The sequence below is a fragment of the Cucumis sativus genome, chromosome 4, assembly GCF_000004075.3.
Source record: "Cucumis sativus cultivar 9930 chromosome 4, Cucumber_9930_V3, whole genome shotgun sequence".
Lineage (NCBI taxonomy): Eukaryota > Viridiplantae > Streptophyta > Magnoliopsida > Cucurbitales > Cucurbitaceae > Cucumis > Cucumis sativus.
Window position 1 is genome coordinate 1,351,497 of NC_026658.2, and position 23,539 is coordinate 1,375,035.

The 23,539-nt window shown below is 33.7% G+C and overlaps 2 protein-coding genes across 3 annotated transcripts; both read left to right on the forward strand.

Moving 5' to 3' along the window:
- Nucleotides 1-5,343: 5,343 nt before the first annotated feature.
- Nucleotides 5,344-20,226, forward strand: LOC101203435 (ADP-ribosylation factor GTPase-activating protein AGD3). Its single transcript, XM_011654710.2, has 19 exons — nucleotides 5,344-6,203; nucleotides 8,614-8,690; nucleotides 9,309-9,409; nucleotides 9,725-9,795; nucleotides 10,328-10,390; nucleotides 11,007-11,051; nucleotides 12,829-12,894; nucleotides 12,997-13,044; nucleotides 13,142-13,237; nucleotides 13,317-13,358; nucleotides 15,092-15,307; nucleotides 15,488-15,619; nucleotides 15,725-15,949; nucleotides 16,065-16,151; nucleotides 16,245-16,583; nucleotides 17,746-17,891; nucleotides 18,003-18,096; nucleotides 18,976-19,457; nucleotides 19,558-20,226. Exons 1-19 carry the CDS (start codon nucleotides 6,159-6,161, stop codon nucleotides 19,670-19,672), a joined length of 2,490 nt encoding a protein of 829 aa, XP_011653012.1. The 5' UTR covers nucleotides 5,344-6,158; the 3' UTR covers nucleotides 19,673-20,226.
- A 265-nt stretch (nucleotides 20,227-20,491) lies between these two features.
- Nucleotides 20,492-23,539, forward strand: LOC105435166 (inactive leucine-rich repeat receptor-like protein kinase CORYNE). 2 transcript variants are annotated; one of them, XM_011654708.2, is made up of 2 exons: nucleotides 20,492-22,344; nucleotides 23,020-23,539. In XM_011654708.2, the coding sequence occupies exons 1-2, from the start codon at nucleotides 21,464-21,466 to the stop codon at nucleotides 23,336-23,338; spliced, it is 1,200 nt and encodes a 399-aa protein (XP_011653010.1). In that variant the 5' UTR covers nucleotides 20,492-21,463; the 3' UTR covers nucleotides 23,339-23,539. The 2 variants fall into 2 exon arrangements, with proteins under 2 accessions (XP_011653010.1, XP_011653011.1); XM_011654709.2 differs by having other exon boundaries at nucleotides 20,497-22,344; nucleotides 23,029-23,539.

Consider the following 23,539-nt stretch of genomic DNA (forward strand, 5'->3'; position numbering starts at 1 on the left):
TTTCCTCATTTTCTAATCAACTTTTTCCATCTAATACCCACTCTTTTTCTCTTTATGTTTTCTTCTTTTCCTTTTTTCCTTTTTCTTTCAAACAATATTAGATAATAATAAGCTTAAGGAAAGATATACTAACTTACCCGTCTAAATTAACTTCAGTGTAGTATCCATTTTAAATTGTAGGGTTTTCGTGAGCGCATCATTTGAGACTTATCATTTTATCAATTAAGCTTCAACGCTTTCGCAACTCAAACACTATAGACATTTGAAGAAATATGCACACTCTAAGAATTGACTGCATTGATGATTTTTAAAATTGTAATAATCTTAATAGATGGTTTAAACGAATTAAAGGTTCGATTACTTGAAACGACTACGTTTTGCATGATAATCTTCAAGCTAAATTTGAACAGTAATTTATGTTGATGTATACATTTGCAAAGTTTAGGGATAAATTTATACGGTTCAAACTTTAGGATAAAAAACAATGTGGTCTATTGTTATCTATAGCTTACCCCTAAGTAATTAATAAAGGTGTGTGTGTGGGTATAATATACATAATGAATTATTGTTTGATATGAAAGTTGATGGAGTCAAAATAGGTATTTCCCTAAGTCATAGCAATGAAGAGTCCATCAAAGACCTTCCCAACAAATAAAACCCTATTTTCATTTTTCTCTCTCTCATTGTGTATTCATTAATACTTTTTTGAAAATCATGCACAAAAAACAAAATCTTTTTCTTCTTTTATATTTAAAGTTAATTTGGTAGGATACTCTTCTAAAAATAATGAAAAACAAATTATTTTGTTGTTTTCTTTGGTTATATTTATATATTGTTTGTTTGTGACCTTTTTTTTTTTGTTTGTACGAATGATTCAACAGTTCCAAATTATTTGGTAATAAAAAGGAAATTATTTTTCTTAATTGAAATATGAATATTTGATTACAATTTTGTTGTACTCTCTTTTTCTTTTCATGCATGAAAGAAAATAAAAGAAAAGAAAAGAAATAAAGAAAGAAATAAAATAAAAATGAGGGTATGCTTTTTGGTAACATAAAGGGATGATTGAAAGAGAAATATTCCTCAATGATGTTGGAGAGTTGATGAAGAAACTCTAAGGAACTTTACCCCACAAATTATCATCTTTGTCTATTTTTCCAACAACCTTTCCTTTCATTTCTTATGTTTTTCCATCTCTTATATATATAATATAAATATATCAAACTATCATCGTTTTAAACGGATCTAACTTTTATTTTAAATTATGTTAGGAGTACCTGAAAATTGGAATGTAATCAGAATTATTGATGAAAATTAGAGATTGTATTGAATATTTGACCATAGGAACAAAAATGGTACTGTAAACCATGAAAATGATATGAGAAAGAGAGTTTATTTGAAAACTGTTGGAATGGAATGAGTTTAGTATTATAATTTGGGTTTAAAGCACTCGATCTAAACATGTTTTTTTTTGGACTACATTACATTGCATTTTAATTCCATTACGGGTGCTCAAACGAATACCCTAAAAGATAATGTAAAGTATATACAAACAATAAAAGTAGAATATATATCAACTAATATATTTTATGTAAATATCCAAGGTCAAGTTGCAAAAAACACCCATACAAACACGGTCTAATTTTAACACTTTACAAGTTTGAAGGTTTAATTCTTACCATTCAAAGTTTTAAGTAGTTTGTGCTTTTCCCAACATATTTAAGAGTTCTTGTTTTGATTTTCTTAGTAGAATCATTAAAGTTCGAACCTCCCACTTCATGTATGAGAAATCGTGTCAATAATTATTATTGAGCTAAACTCACTTTGACTTTATAAATGATCATTTAGAAGTTGTTACATGGTCTTTTTTCACGTGACAGAAAAAAATGCTTAGTTCTAACTCACGTTCTAATAAATCACATTTATAATTAATGTTATATGTAATGATTTTTAAAAAATAAAGAGAGAGAGAGAGAGGGAATTAAAAGGCAAAGCTTTACAATCTATGTTCTACATTAATGATTGTAATCAATCTAAAACAGATATTGAATTGTATTTTAATAAAACAAATCATAGCTTGTTTCATGGATGAAATAATGAATCTGCTACTTTGGTTCACATTATTTAATTGCATTATAAACTATATAATAAATAAATTATTTGACTTAACAATTACTAATTAATTGGCCATGCTTATGTTTTCATTAATCATAATGTATTTTGATAAATGGTAATTACTTCACTTTTGCAAAAAAAAAAAAAAGAACATATAAAAATAAGTAAATTATTTTAAAGAATTTAGTCAAATATTTAATTTCCTTCATCTAATATTTACAACAAAAACCAAAGGAATATACTTTTGTGTATGCTTTGGACCATTCTCTTCTTCTTCTTTTACAACCTATGCATCAATTTTTCTTCTCTCTTTATTATTTGTCCTTTCTTTCTCCTCTCTGCACTTCCACGCCCTTCCACTGGGCGTCTCCTCGTTCACTTCCTTTATGTATAACGGACTCTTAATCTCAACTATGTTATCTTATTCTTACACTTCAATTTACATTCATCTTGTTGTGAATATTTAACATAATATCACATTTTGTTCTCATTCTCAAGATATAAAATGGTAAGAGGTTGAAATGTAAGCAATTGCTAGTAGATCCTCGAATAAAAAAATGTGCTGAAACGTACTCACCAAAAGAAGTTGATATGCCATTAAATTTGGAGCATTGAATAGTATGCTCAAAAGAGGTAGGTGTGTCATTAGAACATGTTACTCCAAACAAAATTAATGTGTTTAGGGGTGGGTTAGATTTGTCTATCATTTGTATGAGTAATATATAATTTAACTTACATATTCGTGCTCTAAATATGTTAATAAATAATCAAATTAACATCGTTCCATGATTATTTTAGTAGAAAATTTGACAAAATAATTACGTCCTGCAGAAAAATAAATGTAAAGAATTTTGTCTTTTAATCGTTTTTTTCTACAAAGGGTAAATAATTTGTCATCTTTTTTTAATTTTAAAAAAGCTCCGGTTTAATATTTTGTTTTTAGTTTTTTTTTTAAATAAAGTGTTTTTATAAACCTTTTAAGTTTTAAAAACTAAAAAAATAGATAAAATATTGTTTTTGTTTTTTCAAATGGACTAAAAGTTCGTTATTTTCATTTGTTCATATAAGTAAAAGGTAAATAATAATTGGTAAAAAAAACAAGACGAAATAAACTTAATTTAATTTTCAAAAAATAAAACACACGAAAACACAATTTTCTAATAACTAAAGTTAACATTTTTAGTAAGAATGTCATAATGAGAAGTGAAAACCTAATCTCTTCTAAACTAATAATACAAACAATTATTTAAAAATAGAGTTTGATAAATTGATATATTTACAAGTAAGTATTTTATTTTGCTATATATAAACTTATAATCTTATATTTCAGATCTCCACATTCTGAATTCTCTTATTATGTACATCAATTGTTTCAATTAATGTAAACAATATTAATTAAGTGTAAGTAAGGTTGGATAAATATGTTTAGAAGAAAGTAAAAAAGAAAAGTTGAATAAATAATTAGGTTTTGTTTTGTTTTGTTTGTTTGGGTTTGTGAGTAATATAAGGTTTGAGGAACACGCGCCATTAACTTCAACGCCTTTCTTCCTCTCTTATTTAATCCTTTCAACGCCAATTTCAATTTTGCTTTTTTTATATTTCTATCAATATCTCCAAATATTCTCTCTCTCTCTCTCTCTCTATATCGTTATATCTAATTAACACACTATGTGTCATTTATTTAATTTAACACTAACTTATACTAACCATATTAATATTTCAATTTTACCAGATGATAATATGGAATTTTATTTTTATATTTTATAAAATTTTAAAATAATAATGTACGTACTATGCAATTTATCTTATTTAATTTTTAAAAATAATTTATTATGTATTACTATTCCTCTACTATCGTTTCATTTTCATTTCTACATTTTACATCAATTTTGTTGATGTAATTTAAACTTATAAATTGTACTTTCACTTTTTAAAAAAATAAAGTCAACTTAAAAAAAATAGAAAGAATTTTTTTAAAAACATGTATTAAAATAATAAAACTAAAAAACAAAGGGTTAGAGATGGAACTATAAAAATCAATTAATTTGGTAATGATATAGTTACTTAAACTAAAGAAATCAAGTGCTTTTGTTGTTGTCTTATTATGTTTCCACCTAAAATTTTGGTACCCAATAATATAATTTCAACCAACATTGTTTTCTCTTTTTTTTTTTCTTTTGCTTTAGATAGGTAAGGTAAAGAAATTTGAATATAAGGTATATTTACTAACACTATGTCACATGCACGGGAAAGTAATCAAGATAAACGAGAGCGACGTAATGATGGTTATAAATTACTTGGTTTGTTCGTGCTCCTAAATTTTGTGTGTATGTTTGTTTAATCTATGACCTTTCAAGGTTGTCGTAAACTTTCAATTTTATGTTCATAGATATACAAACTTTTAAAACATTGTAATTTTAATGTCGAATTCTTGATATTTTAAAATTTAGAATCAACTCTTTTTAGATGAAAATGAGCAACAAATCGATACCTAACACCCCCAATCCCTAGGAAGAAATTTATAAAATAACAAAAACAAAAAAATATGAAAAATTTAAATAAGAGCGATACTTATCAGCAATGTTCGAGTCTTGATAAATAAAATGAAATCAAACAGAAGAAAAGAAAGAAGGCAAATGCCAAATTTTCTAAATGATCCCTCGAATCGCAGGGCTTGATGATATCCATAAGACGATTGATTGCAACTTGATATATTTGTACAAATTAAAAGACTAAACATGTAACAATAGATAATAAATTAAAAAACGGTAATTGTAACAAGAAACACTCTTAGGGATAAGAACTATGGGTACAAAAACATTAAATAAAAAAAGATAAGTATAATAAATTTTACCGATAACATGACCTATCGTTGCTAAACTATGAGAGTTGGATCTTTGTAGTATGCAAGAGATTACGAGCTTAATTGATACATTTGTCGATCTTTTTATTTTTATTAAATTCCAATGAACAAAATTATATAGAAAGATAATTATTTGTTTTGTTTGGGTACATCATGAAGGTATAATGAAATATATTATGAAAGTTGAAATAAATAAAAAAAGAATTTTTTTTAGGGTACATAAATAAAAATATAATAATGTAAAAAGTTAATTTGAAAAAAAAAAGAAAGAGAAAAAACTAAAAAGTTTAGGGAAGAAAAATGAAAAAGAAAGAAGAGAGAGAGAGAGAGAGAGAGAGAGAGAGAGAGAAAGAAAGGAAAAAAAAAAGGAGGGGGCAAAGACAGAGGAAAAAAGCTCTGTTTTTTCGCTTTAATCAATGACTGTGCCCTGTCTCTCCTCGTCTCTCACACACATTGTTTTTCCCTTCGACATTTTCAGGTTTAATGTTACCAAAGAAACAGATTAGATTAGAGATTTTCAAAATCTCAAATCAAAATTCCATTCCCAATACAAAATTACACCATAACCCACATCCATTAATGTTTCTTTTCTAATCTCCCTCTTTCTCTTTTTCATTTCTTCTTCTTCTTCTTCTTCCTCCTCTTCATTCCCTCTTTTCCCTTTTTCTTTTTCTTGCCACTCATTCGCTCCTTCTAGGGTTTTGAAAACCGAATCATACCCAATCCCCACCAATTTCAGCTAATTACATCATTAATTTTTCCTTCTTAATTCTTCTCTCTTTTGGGTTCTGTAAAAAAAGTCCCGTCTCTCTGATCACCTCCTTCTCTGTACCCTTTGGGGTTAATAATTTTTCCCTTTTGATTTCTGGGTTTTTATTCTTTTTCCTTCTCTCTTATGCTGGGTTGTTGTTGTTGTTGTTGTTGTTGTTGTTAGGTTTCTTTTTCTGGGTTTGTTGATAGGGGGCGTTTCCTGTGGTTGTTTCTTGCTTTTCTTTTTGTGGGGTTGTCTTGTTGTTGATCATGGACTAGAATGTGGAAGATCTGATTCTGTTTCTCACGATTTTTGGGGGATCCATGTCTTGGTTTGCTCCCCTTTACCTTGATCGAGTTTTAATGGCGCCTTGTTATTGACATTTGTTTTTCCCTTCCTTGGCTGCAAGTATATTAGTTTTTTCTCAAAATGCATTTCGCGAAGCTTGATGACTCTCCCATGTTCCGCAAGCAGGTTAGCTCTCTCTCTCTTTCCATTTCACTTTTTATAATTAATGTTTGTGTGTGTGTGTGTGTTTTTTTTTTTTAATTCATCTTCTCTATTGAGCTCAATTTTGATGGGTATTAATTATTATTGGGTTTCTGAGACATACAAGGAAACTAGCTTAAGAAATTTTAAGGGTATTTTTATATTTCGACGAACCCTTCTGAGAATCCTGGAAAACCGTCCTTTTCTTTTAATGAACACTTTCCTTATTTGTTTCTTGGCCAAACAGTCAATTTCATTCTCTCGGAAACTTCCTTTAATGAGCGGATATGCCAGTTATAACTATCACCATTCAGTAGATTACTAGCTAGTTTAGTCATTGTTTAAATGGTTAGATATTGTCTCAATGAGCCTATTTCAGATTATCTCGTATTCCCAATTTTGAAATTTACTTGCTCAGGAAAATTGGGTTGGTAACTGTGTTAGCATGGGGATTTACTAGTCCTTTACAGCAACTTTAGTAGGATATTTGACAAATCGTGGTTGAGACTGAAAGGATAATAGACAATTATTCTCGTGCTTGAGTGCATTTCCCATAATACATGAATGTTTTTTGTTTTTATATTTAAAACTTTTTGTTATGTATTCATCAACAAAAAAGAAAATAAACTATGGTCCTTGATAAGTGTATAGGCTCTGATTTGTGCATTCACTATTCCAATTAGGATTTTGAAGTTTCTGTATGTTTGTGCGTGTGTGTCATCTGGAGGTCTCCCAATGAGTGTATAGCGAGCACTCATAAAGGGGGGAAAAGGAAAAGAAGATGGCAGTTATTTTGGCAGGCTCATTCACGATTGAATAGTGTCTTGGTTTTTTTTTATTTGTGAATTAATCCTATATGACTTGATGACTACTACTATTCTTTAAAGAATGACCAAGTTTTCAAATGAGAAAAAATGAGAAAAAATGAGAAAAAAACAGACATAATAAAAATAACCCAAAAAGAGAACCTAGCTACAAAAGGAGCTCCAATTAAATGAAATAAAACCTAGAGTACAATTACAAAAAGGCATTGTCATCAAATCCCACAAAGAAACATGAATTCATCCATGGACTAAACATTGTTAGATAATGTCGCGCACTCTCTGAAGATTCTATTATTTCTGTCACTCAAAAGATCCTATAAAATTGCTCAAACTCTTGCTTGCCACACAACTCATTCTCATAGAAAGGAGAATGGAGATAAGCTTCTAGATTGTCTCCCTACACTCCCAAGAGCTGGTAAAGCAAAAGCTGGATGGCTCCAAGAAACAACTCTAAACAAAATCAACAAAATCACTTCTTTAGAGGATATGGTTGACGTCTTTAGTTGCCCTCCACAAAGAATAAAAGAAGGCATGCCAATCAAAATTGACCCTTGCTCAAGATCCAATTCAAGGTTTTAACCCTTTGTCTTTCTGTGCATAATCTGCCTTACGAAAAACTTAGCCTTCTTGGGAATCTTCACCCTGTAGACTGAGGAAAAGACAAAATCACTTGACTAGGAGGAATTCACCAAAGATTCAGACAACAGTAACAACACAAGTAATAAGGGACACACAGATTTGTTAACCCAATTCGGTGCAAAGTCACATACGTCTGGGAGGCTTTATGCTTGGGTGAAAGATGATTACTAACATGATAAGAGTTTTACATGTACAAATAAAAACACTCTCAAATGATGTTTAAGTAATACCTAACTTTTCACATGCGAACATGTTGGGCTTCCCTAACTTCAACTTCAGTGTTCTTATAATGAGTCGTCTGATCAAGGCTCTCCCTCAATCAGATGCAACTTGCAGAGATTTCACTTTCAACCTCTAGATGTTACTTCCTAACATTTAGAACAGTGCCTTTAACTTGATATCAATTTGATCAATCAAATACAAATCTTCTACACACTAGTTCTTTCTATGAGTTCTCCTAGAATTGTGCACAATAACACACAAGAGCGGCTTAACCTAAAATGACAGCCACCAAGGGAATATCAAGGAAGGCAGTCCGGAAAGGGCCCAGCAGTGAATAAACCAAATAAGGCAAGAAATCCACATGGGAAGCCGAAGACAATGCAGAATATGATAGCCAACACAACCATGCTAATATCAATGAAACGTCCCCCCCCCCCCCCCCCCCCCCCCCCAAAAAAAAAAAAAAAAAAAAAAAGGAGGAGCAACGAAAAAAGAAAGAAATATGGCTATTATAAATTCTGTCATTGGCTCTGAATGCAGTTAAATACATCTTGAGATTAATTTATGTGCAAATATGCATGTCTTGCTAAGTTTTTCTTACCCTAATTCTAAAGATGGGCATACTCTTGTGGCACCCATGAATGAAAAGCTACGAAAGTTGTTTTATTGTAGGTGTTATTTTTTGTTGTTAATTTCGTTTTGTGATACAGATACAATGCTTGGAGGAAAGTGCTGAATTATTGAGGGAGCGGAGTTTGAAGTTTTATAAAGGATGTCGAAAATACACGTATGTTTACTTTGGCATTTTTGATTCTTTAGTTGGTTTATTGTTTAAAAAGTATGTAGAGTTTCTTTATCAACCCAGTTGTGCTTCTACTTGACATCAGAGTCTTCTTTAGAATAGAAAACTTATTCAAGTTGGAAATTCCAATTAGTGTTTAAGTTCTCTAATTTGCTTCTTTCATTTCTTCTCAACAAAAGTTGTTCTTTTATATATATAAAAAAGACTCTTTAATCTGCCATTCTCCATTATAACCTTCTTCTATGATGTATATATTCCTAATCTGTTTCGTTACATGGGAGATGATGATAGCATTTCACGTTTTCTTGTTTTCCTATGATATGGAAGTTGAAATAGAAGGTTATTTTATGGTTATTCATGTTTTATGTGCAGACTTCTTTGGGTTTATTGATGGGGTTGTACACCAATGACATTAATTTTCTTCATTTACTCTCACACATGTAGAACTTATAAAAGTTCATTTCTTAACCATAGCTACTCACACAAGGATTTTCTTTACTATTCAATGTAGTTTTGGTTATACTTGGGTTTGGTCAACTTTTATTCTCAAGGCCAAGATTTTGCAATAATTTTCTAATTGTTCTTTCTTTTTCTATTTTGCAGTGAAGGACTTGGTGAGGGATATGATGGTGATATTGCCTTCGCAAGTTCCTTGGAAACTTTTGGGGGCGGGCATAATGACCCAATCAGTGTTGCTTTTGGAGGTATGCCTGTTTATTTTAGAACTTGTTTGGTAATGTTAGATGTGCGAGTTGTACACAAGCTTGAGATGTTAGACCGCATAATTTTGGGTAACTCTTGCCTTGATGGTTATGATTGTTTTGTGGCATTTTTTTGTTTGCTTTGTTTGAATGTAGTCATATCGACATCACTTTATTTGTGAATACTCTTGCTTTGTTTCCTTTATTTTTCACTTGATAATTGCATGTATGGCTTGTATTATAAATTTTCTTCCTATTTGAAGTTGAGCTATATCTGCTAGTTATGCGCGGTCAATTAACTTTTAGATGATATTTCAGGACCTGTCATGACCAAATTTACAATTGCTTTGAGAGAAATTGGGACATACAAGGAAGTTCTTCGTTCCCAGGTATATATATATATCACACGCATTATAGAATCAATGACTTTTCTTGAGAAAAATTAAGAATACAAGGGCATACAAAAAAAAGAAAAGTCCATGAAAGCACCCTCTAAAGAAAGGGTTTCCAATTCCAACTTAGTAAGATGTTATCTGGGGAATAATTACAGAAAAGCTTTGAAACCGATGCCCATAGTGAGCCAGAAACCTCACTAGGTATAGTCTGTTCTGTCTCATGTATAAATTTGCTTCTAGTCTTCCATCATTTCTTCTTTAATCACTGTCAATAATTGAAGTTCTTATCCACTTTCCTTTTCTGCAATTATAGTTTTGCCTTGTAAAAGTGGGATGAAATTTATATTTTGCTTTATTGAGTTGGTGATCAATTTCTGTGACTAACTTCTTCCTGCGTAATATTCTTCTCTGAATTCAAGTTCTGTAGGCCGAGGATGCTAAAAGTGTTTTTAGACGTTGAATATTGTCTTAAAACTTGAGAATACATTTTCTATTTTCATTTTTCTTTTTGTTTTCTATTCGTCAGGTGGAGCATATGCTTAATGACAGATTACTGCAGTTTGTCAATATTGATTTGCTTGAAGTCAAGGTACTACAAATTACAAATTGCTTTTAACATTCATTCTTGATGAGTGAATTGGCCAGTTAAACTTCTTTTTCCTTTGGTTGGGTGGTCCAAGGGACAAGCTTCTTGAAACACAACCATGTCATTACCATGGGTTCAACTATCTAAGATACTATATCCTATGAGTTTATGAGACTAAATGTTGCCTGTTTGACTAAATCCACGTAATTTGGCACAAAAACTTACGGTTTAACAAAACCACATTTGATTTTTGCATGTAATCACTAAGTTTGTACGATTTTATTTGAATCAGAAACTGTGGAAAAGTTGGGAGAATCTTGATCTTCTCTTCTTCCATTGTTCCTAAGCCCAAACCTTATGGAGAATGGTTTATCTTTTAAGATATCATTTTAGCTTGGCAGCTTAAGAATCTCTCCCTGTTTACCTTCCTTTAAAAAGAAAAAAAAAAAGGATTCCTTTGGTTTGGAATACTTCGAAGTTTTGCTATGGATCTTTCTCTGAAAACTCTATTTTATACTTCTTTGAAGTTTGTTTCCTACATAAGACTATAAGGAACAACATATGCAGCTTGTTCGTTTGTTCTTGAGCACCTCTTTTAAGGTATCTATTGTTAGTGCAGGAAGCAAGGAAGCGCTTTGACAAGGCCAGTCTTCTCTATGACCAGGTGTGTGATTTTTGTAACATCTGTAGTTCTGTATGAAATACATATAGCTACACTCCCATGTGCGTGGGAAAAGATTCACGAGTGTCATCATAGCCATATTTTTCCTTGAGGTGCACAACAGAAAATTTAGATTTTTAATATGTAAAAGAATTAACAAAAATTTAGAATTAGAGATTTCTTTAGAGATTATTTAGAGAAAATATGTATATTATTTTTTAAATGAGATATTTTCAAATATAACAAAATGAATCAAAATATTTACAAAATATAGCAAAATATCAATCTTATCTACAATGGACCGCGATACACCAAGATAGGCTACTATCTTTGTCAATTAGCCTATCTTGGTCTATTGTGATCTATCACATATAAATTGTGATATTTTGCTACATTTGTTAATATATTCAGAGGTTTTTGTCATTTAAAATAATTTTTCTTTTTAGATAGTAAATAGTTATTTAATTGTTTGTTATAAATTTTGTTTACTTTAAATATTGTGAGGTTCTAGAGGCCAGTGTGCCAGCTTGATCTAACAAAGGTTTCCTTGGATCTATCCAGCTTCTTTGTAAGCCTAAAGGACAGCTTCTGAAGCAAGAAGCTGTAATAATTAAGTGCACTCATTTATTTTATTAATGAAAAATTGGACTTTCATTGAAAAAAAAAGAATGAAGAAAGGAAACACGAACATACAAAAAGGAGAAGCCCAGAAAAAGGGAGCTCACTGAAAAAGCTCCAATAAAGTAAAATGGGACCTAGCAAATAATTACTAATAGATCAGGAAACTGAAGCCCAAAGCGAAATAGAGAATCTAACAGGGGACCAAATATTGCAGAAAACTATCTCCCAACTCCTATTATTTCTCTCCCACTACCTAATAGCACAAACCCCAACCTACTAAAAAACAACCCTTTCTCTGAAATGGTGTATGGAGTAGAAATTCCTCTATCATCTCCTACAACTTGGAGAGTTGGCGAGGCTAAAGCTAAATGCGTTGAAGAAGCCACACCAAACAGCCTGAGCAAAGTCACAACTTTGTAGGATATGGTTCAGGTTTCAACCGTTGCAAACTATGCGGACAGACTAAAAAAGCCCTCTCATCAAGATTCAATTCATTGTGTTAACTTGTGTATGCAAAACTTTCCACACCAACAATTTGACCTTGAAAATTTTCACCTTCCCTCATGGAAGAAAAGCATAGGCTCACTGGCTGGGATGAGATTGGACAAGCAATGGAAGAAGAAACTGGAAGAAAAACCCTTGGAAGGCAGGCCAAGGACTCTAAAAGTTAACATCCACCTATCAAGCAAGGACAAAAGAGCAAAGACAACCGTCGTTTTCCTATTAGTCAACAAAGATTGGAAACCCAAAATAAGAGAAGGTGGACCAAGTCAGGAGAGGATAGATGCAAATGAATGATTTCTAGACGAAGATAAATGGAATATAAGTGAAAACAAACAGCATAGGGGTCTGTCCCAACCTCTTATGCCCCCCAAAACAAGCATTCTTCCCATCCCCCACTTTTGTTTATAAATGAAATGGGAAAGCAAAGGATACTCGGGTGAGATAATAAAGTGAACTTAAAAGTGTGGCTAGGTTGGCGAGACCTGAAATTCAAGAGATGTTGTAATGTGACTTTTGTAGTTTGCAAGTGACTGAAACAACTTCACTTTAGTAGTTTCAGTTCGTTTGAAGTTATTTTAGTAAGTTCTAATGTTGAAGTATCTATGTTGTCTTTGATTTTTTTTTTTCGTTAACTTTAAAAGAATATAACATGCAGGCTCGTGAGAAATTCCTGTCACTGAGAAAAGGGACTAAAAGTGACGTTGCTAGTCTTTTGGAAGAGGTCCTAAGCTAACCCCAAAGTTTTAAATGTTCTCATCCCATTTTTTAAGCATAGAATTTAGTGGTATTTATTTTGCTCACTAGGTCTAATTTGGTCTTCCAGGAACTTCATAATGCAAGATCTACATTTGAGCAGGCGCGCTTTAGTCTAGTAATTTCTGCACTATACTTTGACTACTGATATATGATTCAAATTATATTTCCTAATAATTCAATTCAATATTTTATAATTTTATCCATCTTTGTAGGTGACTGCTCTTTCTAATGTTGAGGCCAAAAAAAGGTTTGAATTTTTAGAGGCGGTCAGTGGGACAATGGATGCACATCTTCGTTATTTCAAACAGGTCAGCTTTCAAATTAATTTTAGCACATTTGTTAACTGTATTGTTGTGTTCCTTCTCATCTTTTAACTTTACCTTTTAGGGATATGAATTGTTGCATCAAATGGAGCCTTATATTAATCAGGTTAGCTTCTATCTGTTTTGGGCTAAACTGAATATATTGTTTAATGAGTGTCAATCATTATTATTTTTGCATCTCCCAGTTTTAGAATAACAATTAATTCTTTGTTTCTTATAAAAAAAGAACAAAAAAAAAAAAAAAAAGGAGAAAAAACAACAATTACTGAAAGGAAGATCAACAAGACAAGAGAGCTTTGTGCTGAATGTTCAATAAATTTAACTTCAAGCAAGGATATTTTGCTACATCATTGGAATAATTTTCAAATTTAGTTTGCTGAAAACCTGAGGGAACCTAATGTGATGCTGCTGCGTAGGAGGATAAAGTTAGTAGGTTTAATTGGGATTGATGGACTGTTTTTCATGCGTTAATTCTATTTTTGGAATAACCAGCACCAAGAAAAGAAAGGGCAGTATTCAAAGTCTAATCAACAGCAAAAATGCTGTAATCTTTCTAGCCGCAAAGAAAACTTCCCGCAACCCCCTATTTTCTTCTCATTACTTGGAGAAAATAACAGAGAAAAATCCTATTTTTTTCTCCTTGAATGGAAGACTTTTTAGTTTCTGAGGGTAGAACCATGGGGTAGATTTCTCACCACTGTTCAAGGCATGGCTAAGCTATTTTTCAGCTGATAAAGCCTTGCTCAAGTTTGAAAATATGGATGTAGACTTCTTTGTCCCCGGGAAGGGTTGGCATGCAGGAGACTTTGGCTAAGACCTGATATAACTAAACAGTGTTCAATTTGTTCATAATGGTCTCTTGTTTAGTGGGGATGGAAATTAAGCTTTGGATAATCTGTCAACTACTGCTAATGTATGTGTTTAAGAAGGCTTCTACATTGAAAGTTAATTGTCTCAAACCATCATGAGTTGATCTAGTGTTAAAAAGAGACATAGTTTCAGTAACTAACTAAGAGGTCATGAGTTCAATCCATGGTGGCCACCTATCTAGGATTAATTTCCTATGAGTTTCCTTGACACCCAAATGTGGGTACCTCAGTTGTGTATCTAAAGTTTTGGCAGCAGTTTTTCAGCAATTGAATTGGGAAATTTTTTACGAATCAGATGGTTTTTGGTTGGAGTCAAGATAGTTCAGCTCTTTCGTTTCGTCCTCTTGAGATGCATCTTCTTCAAGCTTCTTAAAGATTTCTTCTTTCATGGTTATAGGTTTTTTTGGTGCTCTTTTGTTTTCCCTTCCCAGCATTTCGTTTGGGTTGATTTTTTTTCTCCAGCTGCTGTTTTGGTTGTTTTTCTGCCTTGTTTGGGTTTGTTAAGCTCTTGGACCTCGTTTTGTTTGTCCAATGTATTTGGTTTCCGGTTTCTTTGTCCCTTAGAAATTCAAGCTCTTTGTACTTGTACTTTAAGCATTAGTCTCATTTCATTATATTAATGAAGAGGCTCGTTTCCTTAAAAGAAAAAGTTTTTGGAAGAATGGAATCCTTTCCGTTATTGGTGTTGTAAGAATGGAATCCTTTCCGTTATTGGTGTTAAAATCCCAATAAATTTTATTTAAAAAAAACCATTGTAAAACATGCTGATCTATTGACCTGTGTTTTGACTTGATAAAAGATAGTTCCTTGTGAGGTAGTTTCTGGTTTCATGTTTCTCATAGAAAAGGCAGTTTATGGTTTCACACTAAATTATCGGAAACTTGACTTGGTTTAATATGTCAAGCCTCTGTCAAACAGTATATTTATATAATACTGGTGTTAAAATAACTGATGCACCTTTATTTTGCAGGTGTTGACCTATGCCCAGCAATCGAGAGAAAGGTCCAACTATGAGCAGGCAGCTCTTAGTGAACGGATGCAAGAGTACAAGAGGCAGGTTGATCGGGAGAGTAGGTGGTCGTCAAATGGTTCTAATGGTTCTCCCAATGGAGATGGTATTCAAGCCATTGGTAGAAGTTCACATAAAATGATAGAAGAAGTCATGCAATCTGCTGCAAAAGGAAAGGTCAGGAAATATTTCATTTTTGTGTCCATTTGCATTATATCACCGATTTCCCAAGGTGCAAGCAGTGTAACAAATATTTCATCTTTGGACATGAGCATTTATCTATCTTTTTTGGGTGACTAATTTTTCTTTCCATTTTTGCCGCATGGCTTTAATTTTTTCTGTTCAACTATAATTTAGGTTCAAACCATTCGACAAGGTTATCTCTCAAAGCGTTCTTCAAACTTGAGAGGTGACTGGAAAAGAAGGTTTTTTGTTCTTGATAGCCGGGGATTACTGTATTATTATCGCAAGCAGTGTAACAAATCATCTGTGAGTAATTTATTCATGTTACCTTGTCACGAGCAGGAAGATTTTCCCCCTCCCTCTGTTAAATGGTAGTGTCTGAATTTGCTTCATGTGTATGTGGGTTTGTAGGCGTCTCTATCACAACTAGCAGGTCAGAGGAATAGTTCAGAGCTTGGTTCTGGCCTTTTGAGCCGCTGGCTTTCTTCCCATTATCATGGTGGGGTGCATGATGAGAAATCTGTAGCTCATCATACAGTAAACCTGCTCACTTCAACAATCAAAGTTGATGCAGACCAGTCTGATCTTAGGTTCTGCTTTCGTATCATATCACCAACCAAAAGTTATACTTTGCAGGTTTGATTTAGGGGCTAGTTTGAGCTGTAAATTGATGCTTCACTTCCAGAATTGTTGTATGAAGATTCTATAATTTTAAGGTTCCCTATAAATCTATTTCTGCATGTTAGTGTAGGCAGAGAGCGCACTTGATCAAATGGATTGGATTGAAAAAATAACTGGAGTTATTGCTTCATTACTAAGTTCTCAGGCTCCAGAGAGGGTATTCACTCTGCCTTTCTTTTTGCTTGACTTTTGAGGTCTTCAAATATTAATGTTTGAAGTTATTTGTGCAACTTTTTTATCTGCGTATCAGTGTCTTGCGGGTAGTCCCATGGGAAGTGGTCATCACAGATCTACTAGTGAGAGTAGTTCTTTTGAAAGTTCTGACTTTGATCAGACTGCGGTTGAAGAATACACATCGGAAAGAAGCCTTAGTTCCTCTCATATGGACCGCCCTTCAAGAAACTTGCAACAGCAACGATCAGTGATGAAAATTGAGAAGCCAATAGACATACTTCGTAGAGTATGCGGGAACGATAAGTGTGCAGATTGTGGTGCTCCTGAACCTGACTGGGCATCTTTGAATCTTGGTGTTCTTGTTTGTATTGAATGTTCTGGTGTTCATCGTAATCTTGGTGTTCACATATCAAAGGTATCTTGAACTTGCTTTTCATGCACTTTATCCAGTAGTGGTGTATCCTGTGGGTGATCTTCTACCATTAAGAAAGCATCATGCTATTATAAAAGGGCAGTGTATGCATGCGATATATGTAATTATCTTGTAATGATTTATTAAAAATGTGAGTTAATTCCATGACAATGTTCTGAGTGGCATGAAAGCAGTATCCAAATGGCTGTTGGGTAATCTGACAAGCCTAGCATGATAAAACTTTTGTGGAACTAACCATGTAGTTGAAGAAATTCACTCAGTATTCGTGTTGTAGTTCATGTAACCAGGAGCAAATAAAACAATCATTTGTTTCCTGATCTTTTGTCGTGTTCATAATTCTGTTTGAGTAGATGAGGTGCTAAAAAACTTGGCAGTTCCATATGTGAAATAAAGGGTTCCTAGTGGAAAGTAATGTGGGAAGAACTCATATAAATGACTGGTGCTGATGTTGCCTAAGTGGTCTTTAGGAGAATCCTCCGAGAACCAAGATTGTTAATCTTTTTATTAGAATGAATAATGTGTTTCATATGAGAGGGGAATACACCTATTTATAGAGTTATTACGAGTGGGGATGGAAAGGAAATTATTTAGAATATTAATTAGTTATCGAGTTAACCCCTCCTTCTTACATCAGCTGTTTTACGTCAGCCCCTGTTTTTTTGTTAATCTCATTGTGGTTTTCCTTTGTGAAATGGTGTTGATTATTGTTAACGCTTCATTGTAAATTTGTTGTACTTCTTTACCGTTAAAGGTCAATGTGTGCAGCCATAAGTAAGACAATTTTACATCACAATAGTTTGATTACTAGCTTTCATATAATTACCTTATAATAGGGCCTTTGGTATTCATTTCACCACATCAATGATATGCTTTTGTTCCATTTAAACAGAATAGTTTTATAACCTTTATATGATATTGCATTTATTGTCCTGTTTACAGGAAGTATGTGAATGTGTTCCTTGTTGCTTTTTAAAAGTGAAAAAAATTAACCTAGAAATTAATTGGGTTAGTACACAAGATTGCTAAAAGTAAAGCTTTTCACTCGGTGGTGCCCTTGGTTTTTGATAAAGATATTTCTGTGGTTAGTAATTCTTGTTGCTTCCTGCATTCTAAATGCTTACGGCTTACCTCTGCAATTGTGTAGGTGAGATCCCTTACATTGGATGTCAAAGTGTGGGAACCTTCAGTTATCAGTTTGTTTCAATCCCTTGGAAATACCTTTGCGAACTCGGTTTGGGAGGAGATGCTGCAATCTAGAAGTGCCTTTCAGGTCGATCTTGTTACGGCAGGGTAAATGAACTTCACTATTCAGTCAGTCATAAGTTTTTCAAGACAATGTTCAATATCCACTTTCATTTTATTTGGTTTTGCTAACATTCACCTATTATTTTTGTGGTGAAGCTTGTACAAGTCTGATAAACAGAATATGCATTTTATCAGCAAACCTAGTCACTCTGATCCAATATCAGTGAAGGAGAAGTTCATTCATGCAAAGGTATGATCACAAATCTTCTAGTTTGTTCAGGTCATCAAATTTATACAAATATTTGATATTTTTTTTCTTCCTCTTAGTAGATTATCAAAAGCCATTTGTACTGGAAACTCAACGAACTGGATAAAAGTACCTGTAAAATTTTAGTATAAGATTCTGTGTAAAACCTTTACATGTAGACTTCCTAGTTGGATGTGGCCTTAACGTGAAAAAAAATTCAATTTTCCATAAGCTAATTTCTAGAGTTTGACAAGTTCTTCAGAATGATCTGCACCTGTGTTTCCAAGAATGAGAAAATCAACATGAAACTTGATTGTTTTTTCTTCTTTTGAAACGGAAACAAAAGTTTTCTTTTCATCCGGCAAGTTCATGAGCTGGCCATTACTTGTGGGACCTGTGCAATTAAACTGAGCAAGTTAAAGAGTAAACATCTATCTAACATACACATGATTAGCTCCTGGGATACCGAATGGTAGCAAAGTTCATAACAGCTTGACGAGGTAGAAGTAGGAATAACAGCAACAATCACAAAGGCCCCTAGTGTTTCGATCCTGAGTTAAGCCAAAATTTCTCAGTTTTGGATTTCTGAGTGTATTTCAGGCAATTGTATCATTTTCTGTAAATACAGAATCCGAATCTCATTATTAATACAATCATCTTTTTGTACATCAACAATAATATCCTTTTATTTACAGCAACTTCTTGATTTTGAAAATAAATGATGTTGCAATCCTGTCATTTATGATGCAACTCGTAAGCGGTATCTGCATTAAGATTACTTAAGCAAATATTGATGTTTGAAATTAGGTAACTAGTGCTCTATCACTTGTATTGGTTTTGAAGTTAAATGAATTCATGGTTATCACTTCTCTTGAATGGCAGTATGCAGAAAAGGCTTTCGTTCGGAAACCAAAGGAAATTCAATATCCACATTTAGTGGCGCAACAGATATGGGATGGTGTACGCTCAAATGACAAAAAAGCCGTTTATCGTCACATCATAAACTCAGAAGCAGATGTAAATGCAGTGTATAAGCAAGTGCCATGTGGCTCCTTAACTCTTGCTAAAGTAATGTTAATGCAGGAGCCAACTGGCCTTGAGCAACATAATTACAAAGGCAGTGATTTTGTTGAGAGATCAACGAGCTCTTCGATTTCAGAAGGTACAAGTGAAGGCCAAGCTATGGAGGGTCTAGATGGCTGCACACTCCTACATCTCGCTTGTGAAACTGGAGACATTGGTATGCTCGAGCTCCTTCTACAATGTGGGGCAAATGTTAATGCCATTGACTCTCGACGTCAATCGGCACTCCATCACTGTATCACTAAAGGAAGAACTGCACTTGCCAGATTGCTTCTTTCCAGGTAAGATAGTGATAAATGAGAAGAGATCCCTCTTTAACTTCAATTCTTTCCACCATGCGACCACTAATGGTTCTATAAAATGACTGTGTATACATTACAGGGGAGCCGATCCACGAGCAGTGAACGGAGATGGTAAAACCCCTCTCGAGTTGGCAGTAGAATTAAAATTTAATGATGTGGAGATTCTTGCTATACTATCTGATGCAAATGGATGAGATTGTTGTGGAGATACCAGAAAAAAGGAAGATATTTGAAGGCACCATCAAGATATAAGTTAATGAAATTTGTAAGATAGAATGTATTTATGACTTTGGAGAGGAGGTGGGTGTTTTTTCTGTTCTTTTTCTTTTTCTTTTTCTCTCTTTCTTTCTTTTTTGGAAAAAAAATCCAGTGGGAAGTAAAATGGCAAGAGTGTTTTTGAGAGGGGTTAAAGAGAGTGGTAGGTCAGCTTGCCTGCCCTCCTGGGCAATCTTTGCAAGTTAGTCCAACAGAGTTGTATTGTTGTAAAATAGCCCCAGTTTGGCTTTGGAGTTTTTGCTGTGGCCTGATGTGTGAAGTCAAAATAGCACAGCTTCAACTTTGAAGCCAAGCCATAAAGGGCTAATCCCTTTTGTTTCTTTTCTTTGGTTTTATTCAGTTTGCTTCCATTTCATGGTGAAGCTATTGATGATTATTATTAATCTTTAGGGCGTTGTGTATTTGTACATTGGTTTCTTATTATTCCCTCCCTATTATTTATTAGTGAAGCCTTAGCCGTTTGTTGTATCAATATCACTTCTTATATCACTATTATGACAACATGAACACGGTTGAGAATATCTATAAATATAACAAAATATCTCAAATTAGTTGAAAAATATATATATTATTGTTTTCTTTTATGTAAATATTTGAACTCCTTGGTCGTATTGGGGAAGAAAAAGAATTAAAAAAAGGTAAAAGGAGGATATGATATATTAACTAACAAAAAGTAAAAAGAAAAAAAAAGCAAAGTGAAAGATGAAAAGAGAGTATTATTATGTATAATTTTCAATTAATAATTAGAAAAAAGAAAGAGCAATTATTGGAGGGAAAAAGGAAAAGAAAAAGAAAAAGAAAAAGGAAGTTTTAGTGATTATGGTCAGTAATCAATATTACTTAACAAAAAGCAAAAATAAGGAAAAGCACAAATTCCAAAGACTTTGACAACCAACGGTCAGGATGTGTTTGAGAACCAAGATGGTGTTGACGTGGCTATGGGACCCACTGAAAACTCTCTCAAAAGGCGGGAACGAGAAAAACTCTGTTTTTGCTCTGTTCTCTTCTGTTCTGTTCTGTTTTGTTGTGTCGCTGAGGACTCTGAGAGAAAAAGAAGAAAAGAAAACATGGGGTCCTTCTCTTTGCTCTTGCAGCAGTTGCATTCTCAACTTTCACTCTCTGTCTCTTACATCCCTCTTTGTTTTTCAGCGTTTTCTCTCTGTTTTCCTTCATTTGGTGTTCATATTCAATCTCTCTCTCTTTGAATTTTTCTATTTTCTTCTTGTCCATTTCAGGGAGGCGGGCTCAGTTTGTGTGTTTTGTCTTTGTTAATGGAGTTTTGGAGTCGATTTTTTCATTTGGTTATCTGAAACTTTCCAATTCTTCCCCATATTTTGTTGTTTTCCTTTCTGGGTCTCTCGCTTTTGTTATTGGAAATAGCTACAGAAAGTGTGGGTGTTGTTTATTCAATGGTGAGAGTAGCAGATTCTCATTTGACTGGTCTCTCATTCCCATTACGGATCAATTTCTCTAGTGCTCTGCTTCCTAATTTTGATTCTTTTGAGTCTTCCCACCGAAGATTTTTCTCCTCTGTTTGATATTCCCTTGCATTTTAGCCACTTCCTCCAATGAATCCATGGCCACGTCTCCTTCAACTTGAGGGACTTCTCCATTAGCTTCGCTTCCCAGTTTTGAGTTTCGAATATTTTTCTCATTATTATGTAGGAATTGAATGAAGAAGCCTTGTTTGGAATTATTTTGGTTTTCAAATGGGGAAGAAAAGATATACCGTTAAGTTTATGATTCACTTACTGTTAGTATTCTCTTTTCTCCATCTCTCCGACGCAAAATGCCAGGAAAGAACAAGCAATCACTTCGCTTCTTCAGGACCGCCATTGCCAACAACATCATCAACACCAACAAGCTCTCCACAGTTCAAAAATGGCGTCCGAAGAATCATCTTCAGTGTTCTATTAGGTGTAGTTACAGGCTTAATGGGCTCCTTTCTTTTTGCTTGTTTAATCCGCAGCTTCGTCCGTTACCTAAACAAAACTCCAATTCTCAAAGGCCCTGTCATATTCTCCCCCATAATCGACCCTAAAACCCTCCATCTCGCCCTCAGAAATGAAAATCAGCTTCTGGGGTCCAATCCCCATGGGAAATACTACAGGACCATTCTAGACAACGGGCTGACGATCGCCGTGAAACGGCTCGAAGGGTCCGAGAACACGGCAAGGAAGTCGGAGAAGAGGCAAACACAGCTGCAACTTGAGAGGCTGGCCAGGCTTAGACATAGGAATCTGATGAGCTTAAGGGCTTATGTTGGGGAAGGAGAAGGAGTGTGGTTGGTTTATGATTATGTGGGAACAGGAAGCCTTGAGGATGTGATGAAGAGAGTGAGGGAGAATGAAGTAAGGTTGGGATGGGAAATTAGGCTTGGTATTGCAGTTGGGGTTATAAAGGGTCTTCAGTATCTTCATTTTGAGTGTGATCCTCAGATTCTTCACTATAATTTGAAGCCTTCAAATGTAATGTTGGATGGTGAGTATGAACCAAGGTTGGCTGACTGTGGCTTGCCTAAGTTGTTCTCTAACTTGAACATGGCTTCTACCTCTGCCTATACCTCACCTGAGTGCTTGCAGGACTGCAGGTTAGAATTCTATTCCTAACTAACACGTTCATTTGATACTCGTTTCATTTTGATTCATGTTTGTTCTTGTGTTTTGAAACTTCGATGTTGAAAATGTTAAACTACTGGTAAAACTTGTGATGAATGATGATGTTATAGAATTGTGATCATTGGACAGTCTGTTTTCATACTACAGCCAAGTACTATTGAATCCAAAAGGCTAAAAAGTTGAGATTTTTGTTCTCTTATTAGTACGAAAATGATTTAGTGGTTGGGATATCTTTTGGTGCTTATGCTAAAGCTTAAGATAGGAGTTTGAACCAAAGTCCTTTTATTCTTGGTATCAAATTAAACTACTATTAGAAGATGAGTTAACCTATCCCGGGGAATGGCGACTTGTGAATTAATATCCTCAAGTTTTCTTGACAAATGAAATTAAACCACTTCTAAATTCAAAAGCTTATCTGGTATTTAATTTTTAATGCATCTTCTTTGGAAGGAAAAAGGTTTAGGCCAGGATATCTTGTTAAATGGGTAGCATATAGTACAAGAAAATTAATGCCGAAACTAGAGCAAACTAATATCACTTTGATAAAGATACATAAGTAAGGATATTCAGAGTTACTCTCTGTTTAGAATCTTGATTGATGAGCACTTGTTTCGAAAAGTAGTTGATTCGACTTTTGCTGTTTCAAGTTTAAACAGGTATAGCGATAAGAGCGACATCTTCAGCTTCGGGATGATTTTGGCTGTTCTACTGACAGGTAAAGATCCAACAGATCCGTTTTTTGGAGAAGCAGCAAGCGGAGGTAGTTTAGGTCAGTGGCTAAGACATTTACAGGTTGCCGGGGAGGCACGAGAAGCGCTAGATAAGAGTATCATAGGAGAAGAAGGGGAAGAGGATGAAATGCTAATGGCAGTGAGGATTGCTGTTGTTTGCTTATCAGAACAGGCAATAGATAGACCTTCAAGTGATGAGTTGGTACACATGTTAACCCAATTGCATAGTTTTTGAAAACTCATCCAATTCAATGCTGAATTAGGATATTTTATTTTTAATTTTTTAGAATCTGAAAAGAAGAAAGGGTGTATTACTGTAAAGTGGTTTTTGACCTGTCTGTTGATGATGAAAAAGAAGCTTTTTTTTTGTGCAAAGGAAATTCCATTTTGGAGAGTTATGATTGTTTGATGAAATGACCATTCAACAAACATCTAA